At 35.6% G+C, this 13,429-nt stretch overlaps 1 protein-coding gene across 1 annotated transcript in view; it reads right to left on the bottom strand.

The window, feature by feature from the left end:
• Positions 1 to 11,408, bottom strand: part of LOC141829014 (uncharacterized) — a 36,282-nt gene extending 24,874 nt beyond the window's left edge. Inside the window, exons 1-8 of the mRNA XM_074716422.1 lie at positions 11,110 to 11,408; positions 3,457 to 3,711; positions 3,255 to 3,379; positions 3,107 to 3,151; positions 2,416 to 2,497; positions 571 to 639; positions 277 to 447; positions 123 to 188 (exon numbers count right to left, since the gene is read on the bottom strand). Coding sequence (XP_074572523.1) covers positions 123 to 188; positions 277 to 447; positions 571 to 639; positions 2,416 to 2,497; positions 3,107 to 3,151; positions 3,255 to 3,379; positions 3,457 to 3,711; positions 11,110 to 11,283 — 987 coding nt within the window. The 5' untranslated portion in view covers positions 11,284 to 11,408. The remainder of the gene's footprint in view (positions 1 to 122; positions 189 to 276; positions 448 to 570; positions 640 to 2,415; positions 2,498 to 3,106; positions 3,152 to 3,254; positions 3,380 to 3,456; positions 3,712 to 11,109) is intronic.
• Positions 11,409 to 13,429: the final 2,021 nt, after the last annotated feature.

The raw sequence follows: 13,429 nt of genomic DNA, 5'->3' as shown, positions 1-13,429 counted from the left end.
CTAATTTTGCACATACCCATTGAATTTTAAACATGGAGATTTCTCAAAAATAGAAAGAAATTAATAGCGATAATTTTGAAATTCAGTAGAAACATAATTATAACACCAAAAGTAGCACCAACCTGTGATAATGCTTCCTGTTCAGACGACGGCATTTTCTTAAGAGCTAACTGTGCAGCATCATCTAACTAAACACATGAATGGATTTATGTTCATATCATATTGTCCAAAGGAGCAAAGGAGTAGCCACAGTATAAAAGAGCATTAACAGCTAACCTGGAGTGCCTTCACACGATCCCAAAGTGGAGGCAAGTCACTTAAAATGCTCTTCAATGATATCTCAGGAGGCTTTGCATGCTTGAAAAAAGAGTGCTTTAATAATTTTTCTGCAGTTGGTCTCTTTGTTTGATCTTTCACCAAGCACATTGCTATCATCTCTTTAAAGGACTGAGTACAACTGATTATTGTTTGTTAGAAGATTTGCCAAAATAAATTGTAAAACTATTCCATAAAAAGTTCAAGCGGTTGAAACATACACAGGTATCCATTATCAAAAGGGACCTTTAATACCTTTGAGAACTTTTTATCACGATCATAATCAAGTCCTGGAGGTGCATTTTGAAGAGTCATCAAGAGAACCTACAGCATGCAGGTATGAATAAATCAGAAATTTATCTAAAAGACTCTACACTTCCAGCTTATTCATATTTTAGGGGCACTCAAAAATATAAACTAGCATGAAAAACTTCATGATTATACTGAATTGTCAATAATTCTTAGCGTACTTGATCAGTAATGTACAAGAAACATCTAAATCCACATAAATTATAAATAAGCAACTACTATCTCACAGAAAAATATTAATCCATTATGTTGTACAATCCAAACCACATAGCATGTCCATTGTTATCATGGATTCATCATGACACTGAAATTCATGTGAAGAGTTTAGATTTGTCGTCATGGTAAAAGATGTTGAAGGGGTGGAGACTAATCTAGTTTAACATAACTAGCTAATTGGAAAGGGAAAACCCTCCCACAAGCACTCAACATTCGCAACATGCCTACGCAGTGCAAAGGTGTGAGTTGGCTTCGATACCATGTAGTGCAGCTCAATCAAACACAAAATAATTGGCCAAATGGGAGAGAGAGAAAACACTCAAAGAACCACCTTCTTTGGTGCTCGTAATAGAAGCAAATTTAGGATGTCCTCTAGACCAACCCAAAATGACAAGCCAATGGGGGCAAGGACACTATCTTATATCAGTGCACAAAGGACCACCTGACCCAATGCTCCCAATAGACCAAGATTTAAAATATCGAGCCGTGCCAAAGTTTCGGTCCCAGACTGGAACGATACAGTTTCGGTACCGTGTCGGTATAGTTTCAATATTTTTAAAATATAAAATATATTAATTAAAATAACAAATTTAATCTAAATATTTAAAAATAAAAAATAAATTTTTTTGATAATTTTATAGATTTTAATAAAGCCTATTTAAATTATCCCGAACTATAGCTAGAAATTGATTATTAAAATCTAATTAAACCCTAAGTTTTAAAAACCAAAAAAATAAAAATCGCGGCCACAATGCGCGACCAGGTACGCGCGGCCCACGCACGGAGGCATCACCGTGCCCGGGCAACGCCTTCGGCGGCGTTGCCGGCCTCGGGCGGCACCTCCCGTCCCCCGGTCGAAATTCCTATGCCAGCGCTGTGCCTGTGCTAGTGCCGGTGCGTCAACGGAACATTTTCGCCTGTATTGCCCAATACGGCTCGAAATTTCAATCCTTGCAATAAACCAAAGCAAAATTTAGTTTGTCATAACGTTTTGCAGCCTACCAACCCATGTGTAATGTCATGTACGAGCAAGATTGTAAACTAGCATACTTGAAATTTTCTTCCTATCGTATTTTTCACCTTTGTAGTTAGTTAAGTTGCATGTAAGCCAACTAATTATCACATCAAATTATCCACCTTTATACAAACTCCTATTATTCCTTGAATGTTATATTCTTGATTATCTTCTGAGTAACCAATGAAAATAGTAGACTAGCAAGTCGCAATCAAAATAATGTTTCAGCATAGTTCACCATGGATGGAAGTGGAAATTATAGGCTAGCAAATCACAACCAAAATAATTTGTCAATATTAGTTCACCACGGATGGATTGAGTAACAAATTGGAAATGATCATGGTGACAACTCACATGTCAGTCACAACTATGTGATTAGCATAGTTAGCCAGGGACAAAAAATAATCCTTTCCCAAATGAACACATTATGTCACATATGGTGATCAAGCAAAAGCCAAAAAATACATATGCTTCCTCTTATTCAGTGAGCATGTAATAATAAGCAACAGAAACAAATAGGTATAAGCATATAGAAAGCCTTAATCAGGGACTAATTAGACCTTCATTGGAGGGTATTTTGAAAATGGAGCATGGCCATGCGCCAATTCTAGTGCAGTTATTCCGAAGGACCAAATGTCAGCTCTACAGACAGAAAAGTTATCAGTCATGAGAGCAGAAACTAAAAAAAAAAGTTACAAAGCCAAATCCAGTTTTATACTTGCCTATATCAACAAGGTTTAGTTTGGAACAGGAGTTCTCTTTCCATCATTCATACTTGTGTTTAGATATCTTCATTCATGGAATAACATGGTATTCATCTGGACTTGGAATTCTATGTAAAAGATTATAAAATCCACCTAAGTGTGGCTGTAGCTTTTCGGGCTGTGTATTGAATATTACTATTTTATCTCATAAAATAAGTGATACGATTATTATATTAAGTCTTGTTGCCACAAAAAAAATGGTGCTTCTTCTAATTGAATTGTATTTCAATACCTTTTATATTGTTATTGGCGATAGTGATTCAATTGAAAAAAATCTAGTAAAATCTTTATAATTAATTTTAGCACACAGGTACTTAGAATACCAGAGAACACCAATTTTAACTCTTCCATATATATGTCATACAATTTTAACTTTGCACATCTCTGTGTATTTACCTAATTTTAAGTAGGTCCCTAACGATTTACAAATAGGCATGAATAGTTATATGCAATGTCTAAATGCTTGATTATTGGATATAGTACTTACTTGAAATCATACCCACTTCCAGGCTGTAACACTTCTGGAGCCATCCTATACAAAAATTCCCATCAAAACTTTTGCTATTATCTAAGCATTACCCAGAAATAATTACTAATATTACATGTATATGATAAAATGAAATTTAATATCTCACCAGCATGGTGTTCCTACAAAAGTATTTCTTGAACGTTGTCTGTCACCTTTATCAAACAAACAGGCTGAAACACCAAAGTCTCCGAGCTTCACCACGCCAGAACTATCAAGAAGGATATTCCCAGCCTATAGCCAAATTAATTTTTTAAGCAAGAAAAAGCCTCCTGTATAATGTCTAAAAAGAATTACAACACAAAAGTAACCTTGACATCACGATGTATATGCCCATGTTGATGAAGGTACTCTAAAGCCCTTAGTGTTTCCTTAAGAATTGAACATATGACAGGCTCTTCAAATCCATCTGGATATGCAATCTTCATCAGGTGAAAGCACGAGCCTCCAGCCATAAATGGCATAACAACCCAAAGGTATCGCTCAACAACGAATGAACAATATGCTCTTATAACATTTGGATGATCGATTAAGCTCATTATTTGGGCTTCCCTTCGTATGTCATCCTATATAAACTAACTTGATCACTACAATATAACAAGGAAACATAACCAAATTTACATAATCAATTCCTAATATAATACAATAAGCCTCCCTCAAATTCAGTAATGACACAGTAAAAAGCATTTCACAGAGAAAAAAATTAGATATTTTAGCATTTGTACCTTCAAAAATCATAACTACACTGATGGTAACATATAATCAATATCATAGATGTGTTATACTGAGTAGCTTGTTATAGACAAAACAACTATCTGCTATACCAGAAGAGCATTGCCCTTTTCATCTCTTTCTTTAACATAGATGGTGAGGATTGTCTAGAATCATGATGATGGATGGATGGATATGGATAACGTGAATGCTAGTATGTTGCACCAATTTTAGAATATCACTTCAAACATAGGAAAAAATAAAGGATGTTTCTGGTAATTTTGCTAGAAAAAATTTACAATTCTGTGAATGTAACATTCAGTAGCATATATTATATGTATCCTTAGGGAAAGAGACTGACCAAATGCAAGACACTCAGAATGAGAATTAATATATTAGAGGAGATAAAATATTATGTTTGAGCTTTGATGCTCGGACTCTTCTATTCATCCTCTCATACCCGTGGCAACACAACAAGGGTACAAGTATGAGATGAGTTGATTTTCAACTTGCTTTCTTCTGGAATGTTGTGTGTATCTACTTGCACTGAACTTCCCAAATGTGGCTAGTCTATCACCAAAGATATTGAAAGAAGCTGTGGTGAAGGTGATAGGTTGGAGCAAGAAGAAGATCTATCATGTACGAAGATGAAGAGGAAGGTAATGTGATGCAAAAAGAAGATGAAAAAGATGCAAAGTTTTTTTTTAATAGAGTGAACTATGTACCCTTGTAAGAGAGAAGGAAGCATTCTCTCATTTAATCCTCTACTGATGATAAATGGGAATAGATTTGATGTGCATGGAATGTATAACCTCTTTTCAAAGCATTAGGTAATAATAACATATGTTATATGCACAATATATTAGTACTAGCTATTTAACTTGTAGTTGACTTATTTTATCATTTTTCATAATCATTAAGCTTTATTATCATATTATTAAAATACATCATAATTAATTCTAAGATTTATAATATACCCATATCCGTGTCCAAAATTTGGACACTTTTCTAGTTAGTCTTCATGTCCTCGCTTTACACCTAGATCCATACTTGCATCGAATACTCATATCCGAACCCAAGTAGCATAGTGCAAGGGGATTTATTTTTAAAATAAATAAAAAATAATCTAAAGATATTTTAGCATCTTCTCTCATACAGAAGAGGTGTGACTCATAGTACACAATGTTTTTTATCACTATCAAATAATGTAACAGCATCTTAGGATAGCAAAGAGTCTATTTAAGCAAGATTTAACCTAGAAACCACGCACTTACAACTGATAGACTAGTTGTTGGGTATAAATATACTACTAATCGTGACATAATTCAGGTGCTACTTGACACATTTAAAATTTATAGTATGGAGATAATAATTATCAAAATTCACATATGATCTGTTAAAGGCATGGCATTCTTCATAATATCCACATTGGAGGAAGACCACCCTTCTTCCATTTCTCTCACTCATCACAGTTTGGATATTCTAAATTGCAACTTCAAATGTTGTCCCTAAAAATTTTTATCAAGCATGATAATATTAGTATTGCCAGACCCACCTACAAATAAGATGCATGCTTCAAAGAATGTCATCAGATTATTAACTGTCATATTATTTTTTAATTGTAACAATAAATAAGTGGTTAAAAGAATTGATTTCCGCTATTCTTCACAATTTAGTGGAAAGTTTGCAACTCAATATAGAATATGAATAGTTAAATAATGATAAAGGGTAATCCGGTGTACGAAGCTCCCGCTAATGCGGGGTCTCAAGGAAAGATCAGACCACATTGGGTTTATTATTCACAACCTTACCTTGCATTTTGAAAGAAGATGTTTCCACGACTCATACCCATAACTTGAAGATCACATGACATTAATTTTACCTTGAATAGTAAAATAATGATCAAAGAAGCTAAATCCAAGGACCACATGGCAAAGGATTGAATAAAGAGAATATCATGAATCCAAGGACCACATTGGTTATATCGTTCATAGCCTTACCTTGCATTTCGGAAGAAGTTGTTTTCACGACTCATACCCGTGACCTCAATATCACATGGCAACAACTTTACCATGAATAGTCAAATAATGATTAAAGAAGCTAAATTCAAAGACCACATAGCAGAGAATTGAATAAAGAGAACATCATGATAAATAATCAGCACAGTAGCTTATATATAAGTTGATGAAAGAAAGTAATGTAGGCCTAAATAGCCAAACAGGATTAACTTTGAAACTTTATCAGTACCTATTACTCCATTATGTTCTCCTAGTCGAGTATAGATGCCTCTGGCACCATCCTACTAGGCACCTAGTATTTGTTAAAGCTAAATTATTTAAATTCAAAAAGTCATTGTTATATTATTGAAATTTTCAAAGGACCCAGTTTGTAATTTTTATAAATGTTGGGATCATTTTGCCAAAGTGCAACTTAATGACCCAACCCCTATTTTCTTTCTCCCTCGTGCGTGTCATCTTCACACCCCAAATCCTAATTTTTTTTCTCCATATAATGTTGTCTTTGTCGTGGCCCCACACCATTGTCACTCCACGCTATCAATGTAATGACCTCACACCGCCACTACCATCATGCCCTTGCGATGTCATCGCTATCGTTGCAATAATCTTACAACGTCGTCACTGCCTTGCGATGTTATGCCTCGCGACACCATCGCTTAGTGATGTTGCCATTATCACAGCCCAACAAAGCCACCACCTGCGACGATGTTGTCGTTATTGCAACCCCGCAAAGCCACTGCCTGCAACAACAATGCCCATTGTTGCCATCACCGTCATGGGCAACCACATGTTGTCGTGGTTTCCATTGCTTGCCTCAATTGCTAGGGTTGCCACATGTTGGAAGCAACAATTACCCATGTCGGAATCATCTGATGCCCAGCAATCATGCTAGGTCACCACCAGCAACATTGCACCTCCCCACCTAGCTCTAAATAGGAACTAATTAATCTACGTTCTTTGGCCATTGTCATGTAGTTTGTTGTGTATTGGATCCTTGAGGTTTCCACACTAGTGATTATCTAATTAAATTGTGTTTGAGGAGTTTCCTAATGGATCTTCATTTTGAGCAGCAACTATAGTCATTTCCTAAGGCCCTTAACCCAAAATTCTTGAATTTACAAGGTTGGGACTTATGACTCCCAAGGATGTGGTTTCGAATAGTATCGCTCTTGATATGAGTTGGAAAGTAAGTTGATTTGTTGTGATAATTCATTCTTACTATAGAATTTTAATTGTTATTTATTCTCACTCACATCTTGTGTATCTAGTGGCTATGGAGACTCGAGGTGTTTATGTTGGATTTCTCTATGCGCGTTTTAAAAATTTATTTCACTAAACAAACAGTAGAAGCGTAATAATCTATATTATTACAATTTGTATAAAATCCACACAAGGATGCACACGCATACAAACATAATCATAGAAATATATGGCATACATAAAATATATCTGTCAATGACGTAAAGCGGAAATGACATCAACTAGCAACCTTGAGAAAGGTTGTTTCTACTCGTATCCACGCCGAGATCTCCTCGAGACGACTTCACTAAGTCACGTGTCGTGTCTCCGTTTCGATACTAGTCGAAAGAAGGAGACGAAACGATCCGAGAGAGGACCTATGGTCTGATTTGGTATCCGACGGCTCAAAGCAACCTGACAATACGAATCGAACTGAATGGAAGTGATCACACCGCCGTTCGAAGGTCAAATAGTTTCCTATCAATAAGGGGTAGCGAGTCTAATGGCGTGGAAGTTTCGGCAACAATAATTGCTGGGAACAATAGCCAAAGAGGAAGGAAGAAGGATACCTCGTGGCAGAGAAACAACCGTTGCTTCTCCTCTTGCTCCTTGCTTCCACCGCTAGTTGTAGCTCCTTTGGCTCGGTGGATGGCTGACTTAGGGAGATGACTGACCGGTGGAGGGAGGCTTAGCCGGAGGAGAGCTTGGACAACCCCTCTTAGACGGCGGCAACTCCACCAAGGTGGTAGGCAACGGATAGGGTTTGGGGGGTTGTGGCCAGCGACTAGAAGAGAAGAATAGGAGGAAGAAAAATCAAACACTTAGGATTTTCTAATTCCATTTAAAAACTCTTCCATAGAGATATATTTATAGATCTCTAATGGGTTTGGTTCGCGAACCAAAATCCCGTATCCGTTAATCCAAAATCCAAACTGATAATCTTAAGTTTGGTTCAAAACTAAACCATGTTGGTTCAAAATCAAACCACCTTTTAATTAAAACCAAACCAATTTGGTTTATAATTAAATCAAAGAGGTCTTTGTCAAAAGATGTAGTTCATCCGCGCTTCTGTTCTGATAAAATATCTTCCATATTTGCTTTTGTCTGATCCAACTAAACTCAATCTCTTTCGACTTGAGAATTAAATTCTCAAACTTATTTTATGTCTCTTGAATAATCTCGTAGTGCATGTAACCTTATAAGTTCATGATTTATGTTAACTGTCAATAATTAACCATTAATTATAGATCGATCATGAGTGACACCTAATAGTACATCATACCCCCCTAATTAATCGAAAAATCACAGTTGATTCCAGAATAACTTCGAACTCTTCAGCAGCTATAGTTGTTCATGTGTCTGTTCCTTTCACTCATCTTATACCCGCTTAGTTCAGGACATGGTTTATGTGTCAGTCCCCACTAAGCTGACTATGTCACACCTAGCCTAAGCAGTAGTTCTTTATCTTGCAGATTTAAATTACTCAAAACATCTATCCAAGAGGATCATCCCCTTGACGTGTTTCTACTTTAGCCAAAGACTTATAAGTAACAATCCTGATAAGTAGTCATAGGGTATACGTCTCCTAATAAAAGGAGTGGTGAATCCTTTATGATTTACTTAATCACCTTTGGGTATTTCGACTTATATTCAATCATCTCGGATCTACACCTACGTAGAGACGTTTGCTTAAGATATCAAAATATAAGTCTCTATGACCAAGATGACTTAAATATCTCAAGTCGAAGGAAATTTACACTCGAGCTGCAATGAGATCTTTATAGACATGTATAGAACCACATGAAATCTCATGGCAGATCATTTCCAATGAACTAATTACCCTTAACCAGTATCCATATGTTAACTCTTAACATCCCAATGTTTCCAGCCAGTTAAGATTGGCTACTTGGTAAAACCAATAAGTCTAATATATGCTAGTCTTACAGAATCAATAATGTCCAATCTCATCAATTTATCGATTAAGAAATATTTTAATACGTACATAATTACACATGTAGAGATACCCATTAATTATGATCCAATCACAATTTCTCTTATGCTATACATTGTATTGTACACCTCATTAATTGAGTTTAAGATCAAATCAAATACATAGAGAATGTACACTCAAATAATGATTTTATTTATCCAATAAATGATATATTATCTAAGACGATTGTGTTAGGATACCTCTCAAATATAATAGTTTAAACTTAATTACATGCAGTGGGATTTCTTTATTCGAGGTGGGATTTTCTTACTTGTTTCAGAACATTTATCTTGTGCATGATTTAACTTATGAAAGTAGATGGTATAGTTATGTAGTTGTTAGAAATAGGATTATTTATAATCTCGTCCCTACTCTCATTAACATCTTGATATATTATGATTGTTTATCTATCATGTTTATTCTCTATTGATACTTATTGATTAGATTATCAACAACTAACTATAAACTAAAAGAAAAGTAGGGAAACCTAGAGTAATCCCCTTAAAGAATTCAAAATACCATGAGAATTACGATGAGTTAAATTACACAAATTATGTAAAACAAATCAAATAATAAGTAAATTATATAAGAAAGCTTCGGCTCTACGCTCTCAAGAAGTTGTAAAACTATTTATAATAAATCAACGCTTACATCATACCCTCCAAAAGAGTTACGTGACTACTTGTGGTATAGAACTTTGGCTCCACCCTCTGAAAGAGTTGCGTCACTACTTGCAGTATTATAGATTCGGCTCCACTCTGAAGGAGTTGCATGACGACTTATTTGAATTAATAAAATAAATAAATTACTTACATTATAGAGCATATGCTCCACACTTAAACAAGGGCTCTTGCATCTTTTTGTGTGTTCATATACTTCAGTCATATTACGAGATGTATTACTCACTGGATGGATTGCAGATTATTGATCCTATTCTTATGTGAGGTGCATTTCAAGTGGATTGTTGGTCATTCACCTTATGTATGTGTATATGTGCATACACATGATGCATTTTATTGCAACTGGATTACAGGTTATTTACTCTTATATACAATGCATAATTATATAGAGCAGATTGTGAGTCATTCACACTTATCTTACATTTATATATGATGGGTTCTCGTATCAAGTAGATTGTAGGTCATTCACCTTTACATATACAATACATCTTTTGATGGATGAATTGCAGGTCATTCACTCTATATATTTATATTTATTTATGATGCATTTCTATGAATTGTGGGTCGTTCATCCCTATATACGATGCATCCTTTATTCAGCAGATTGCGAGTTATTTGCCCTTATATAATGTGTGTTTTCTTGAGAAAAGGAAATATCTGAAAACAAGAAGAAGTGGAAAACATAATTTTGCAATTTAAATCATAAATGTGCATCTTAAACACCACCCAAGTCACTGGAAACAATAATTCCAGAAGCTGGGAATATTGTATCAAGGACACACAATAACTGTGAATTGATAAATGGCTGAGATCAGTTTCTCAAAATTGAATTCCGAACAGAAATAAACATGAAAAAAAAGTTGAATAGATTTATGCGTACTCAGACAAACAGACTCTAAAAAGGCTTCCTAAAGTATATGGTCAGTAGTCAAACTGAGAAGCAAGCATCGACCAAAATGAATTCTGAATATGGAAACTCGTTACTACTTCACAAAATATCCTTAAATTTCCAACTGCCAACACTCTATTAACCCTTTGTCGAAACCCTGGCAGTAAAATTCCTTCCGAACTGTCTAAGAAGCGCAAGTTGCACTTTTTAGAAAGAGCATAAACGTGTTCATAGTTCGGCTACAATACCATCTAAAAAATCAAGAATGAAATTTGACTAGCAACAAAGCAAAAAAGTTCCAAAAGGATCTCAGATTGCCTAAAGCCACCTTCCCGATAGCCTCGATCCAATCTGCTCTCGATAACCAATTCCTGGCACTGTGCCTCAGTAAGAAACAAAGGTATCCAGCTGGTAAACAAAGAGAGGGGCTAACTCACGAGGTTACTGTTGCAGCGATCGAGATCCAGGCGCTTGACCGCGACGAACTCGTTGGTGGGAAGGTGATTCGCCCGGTAGACAGTTGCGCTGGCCCCGTATCCGACCTCCTCCAGCAGTTTGTAGTCGTTCGGCGACAACGAGTAGCTCCGCCTCACGCTCCCGTTCCTCCACATCCTCTTCCGATCGGCCACCCTTCGTCCGCTTCTTACCACCGTTGACCGCCGTTTCAAAAGCAGCAGAGGGAGGGCGTAAAACCGAAGATGAAGACAAGATGACTACTGGAGAAGCGGACGGATCGAGAGCGTGTGGGGGAGAGAGAGAGAGAGTGAGCGCGATGGGAAATGGCGAGAGCTGACGTGGCGATGGGCGGCGGGTTGTGGTCCGTACCACCCGCGCGACGGCGGAAAGGAAGCCCAAAAGAGGCCACGCGAAAGCGGCAGGAAGGTTTCGGGTCGGGTCTCACCGACCCATGACGAACCCGTTCTTCCCAATCGCTGCCGAAGTTCGTCCACATCTCCTACCAGGTTTAGTCGTGGAGGATGCAGTGGTCCCCGGCAAGATTGAAAGCGGGTGAGCAATGCTTATTGGGGTAGAGGCGAGTGTTATTCATGCGGGGAAATGAACCCAAGCCACTTGCCTCCTGGCATTATTGCTGCTGGACCCGCTTTGCAGTATCGGGTCTCGGAATATTAACGCGATGCGCGTACGAGTCGAGTACGAGAGTGTGGATGTTTCTGGGGCAGCGTATCGTCGAAGATTCGCCCCCCTCCTCCAGAAAATCAAGGCACATCCAAAAATAAATAAGGCAAAATTTAAAGAGTGCATCCTTAATTTTTCTTTATCACGGCGTGACGGCATCTCATATTTAAAAATAATAATAAAGCATCTCATTTTATTTTTATTTTTATTTTTATTTTTATTTTTAAAATACTTTTATTTTAATATTTTAATCAAATTATTAATTATTTTAATTAAAATTATTATAAATAACTTTTGTTTCAAATAATATGATTTTAATTAAGTTGACATAAGTGTAAATAATTTAGAGTTTTTTTGCCGGCATAAAAGGGTTTTTTTCATATATCAATGCTTCATATTATATAACAATTGAAGGAAGCAAGGGGGTAATGGTGACGTAAAAGGGGGGTATATGGATCCCTTAATAATTTTTTTAGTATAAGAAGTATAAGGATATAGAAATTGAAGGTGAATAGCCGCCCTCTCTCACCTTTATAAATACTAATAAAAAATTTTACTCTTTTAATATAATTTTTCTAACTCCATCTCTGTAATAATGTTTCATATGTAATATTTTTTGATCTCTAAGATAATATTGAGTTGGTTATTGTGGATAGATATTGCTATAACGGATAAGGTAAAATCTCAATTTTATCAAGAAAAATATCCTTTCCACAGTGATCAATTATAATTTTTTAATAATTTTGATCAAAAACATTATAATAATAACAAAATAAAAATATTTTAAATTGAAAAATAAGATCAAATACTTTTTTAATATTTTTAAGAGTCTGTCTTTTGATTTTTATACAAAATTCAAAATAAATAAATATCACTGCCAAATCAAATTGTGAGTTGGACAACTATTATTTTACTGATATTGTTTTTTTTATCTCGTCTGTAAGGAAGGATACACAAGGGTGCATTATATTTTAAATTTTATTAAAAGATATATTTATTTTCAAAAATATCCTTCTCCCAATTCACTTTATAAATTTATTACCACCTAAATGATCAATCAGCTGTGATTAACTAGTCTACAATATATAATTTCAATTCGCCTGTCAAATATATTTAACTAAAATTGTTTGATAATGTTTGACGATCTTAAAAATCTTAAATTCTTATCAAATTGGAATCTTTGTAGTCTTTAAGTTCAGTGTCTATTTTTCATTTTTTTTCATTGTTTCGGTCAATGCATCGTGGATCATCAAACCATTGATTCATGAATGACTAACGTACATGTTCCTTAACGATAGTTGTCCGAAGAAATAAAGAGATTTGAAAAGCACTTAAAAAGAGAGTTTGAATAGTGCCGAAGATGGATTCAGGTAAGTCACTTTGAGGCTCAAGTTAGGATTGTGTGAGGAATGGAGTTTAAAGACTTAGGAAAATTGGGATTGATGTATGCATATTTGTGCTCATAGGTAGGGAGAACCTTTTATACAATTGATTTTTGAAATATTAGCGTCCGTTTAAAAAATATTTCATGATATGAGATTCTATTCCGATATATACGTTCTAGTTATTCATGTTTACTGAAATATTTTTTATTCTTCGAGGTGAAACGATCTTGGAGTT

Source organism: Curcuma longa, chromosome 5 (genome assembly GCF_044706935.1).
Source record: "Curcuma longa cultivar G26 ecotype Majalengka, Jawa Barat chromosome 5, ITB_CL_G26_1.1, whole genome shotgun sequence".
In the NCBI taxonomy this organism is placed as follows: Eukaryota; Viridiplantae; Streptophyta; class Magnoliopsida; order Zingiberales; family Zingiberaceae; genus Curcuma; species Curcuma longa.
The sequence above is the reverse complement of the archived record's forward strand: the minus strand, read 5'-3'. Positions and strand labels throughout refer to the sequence as shown.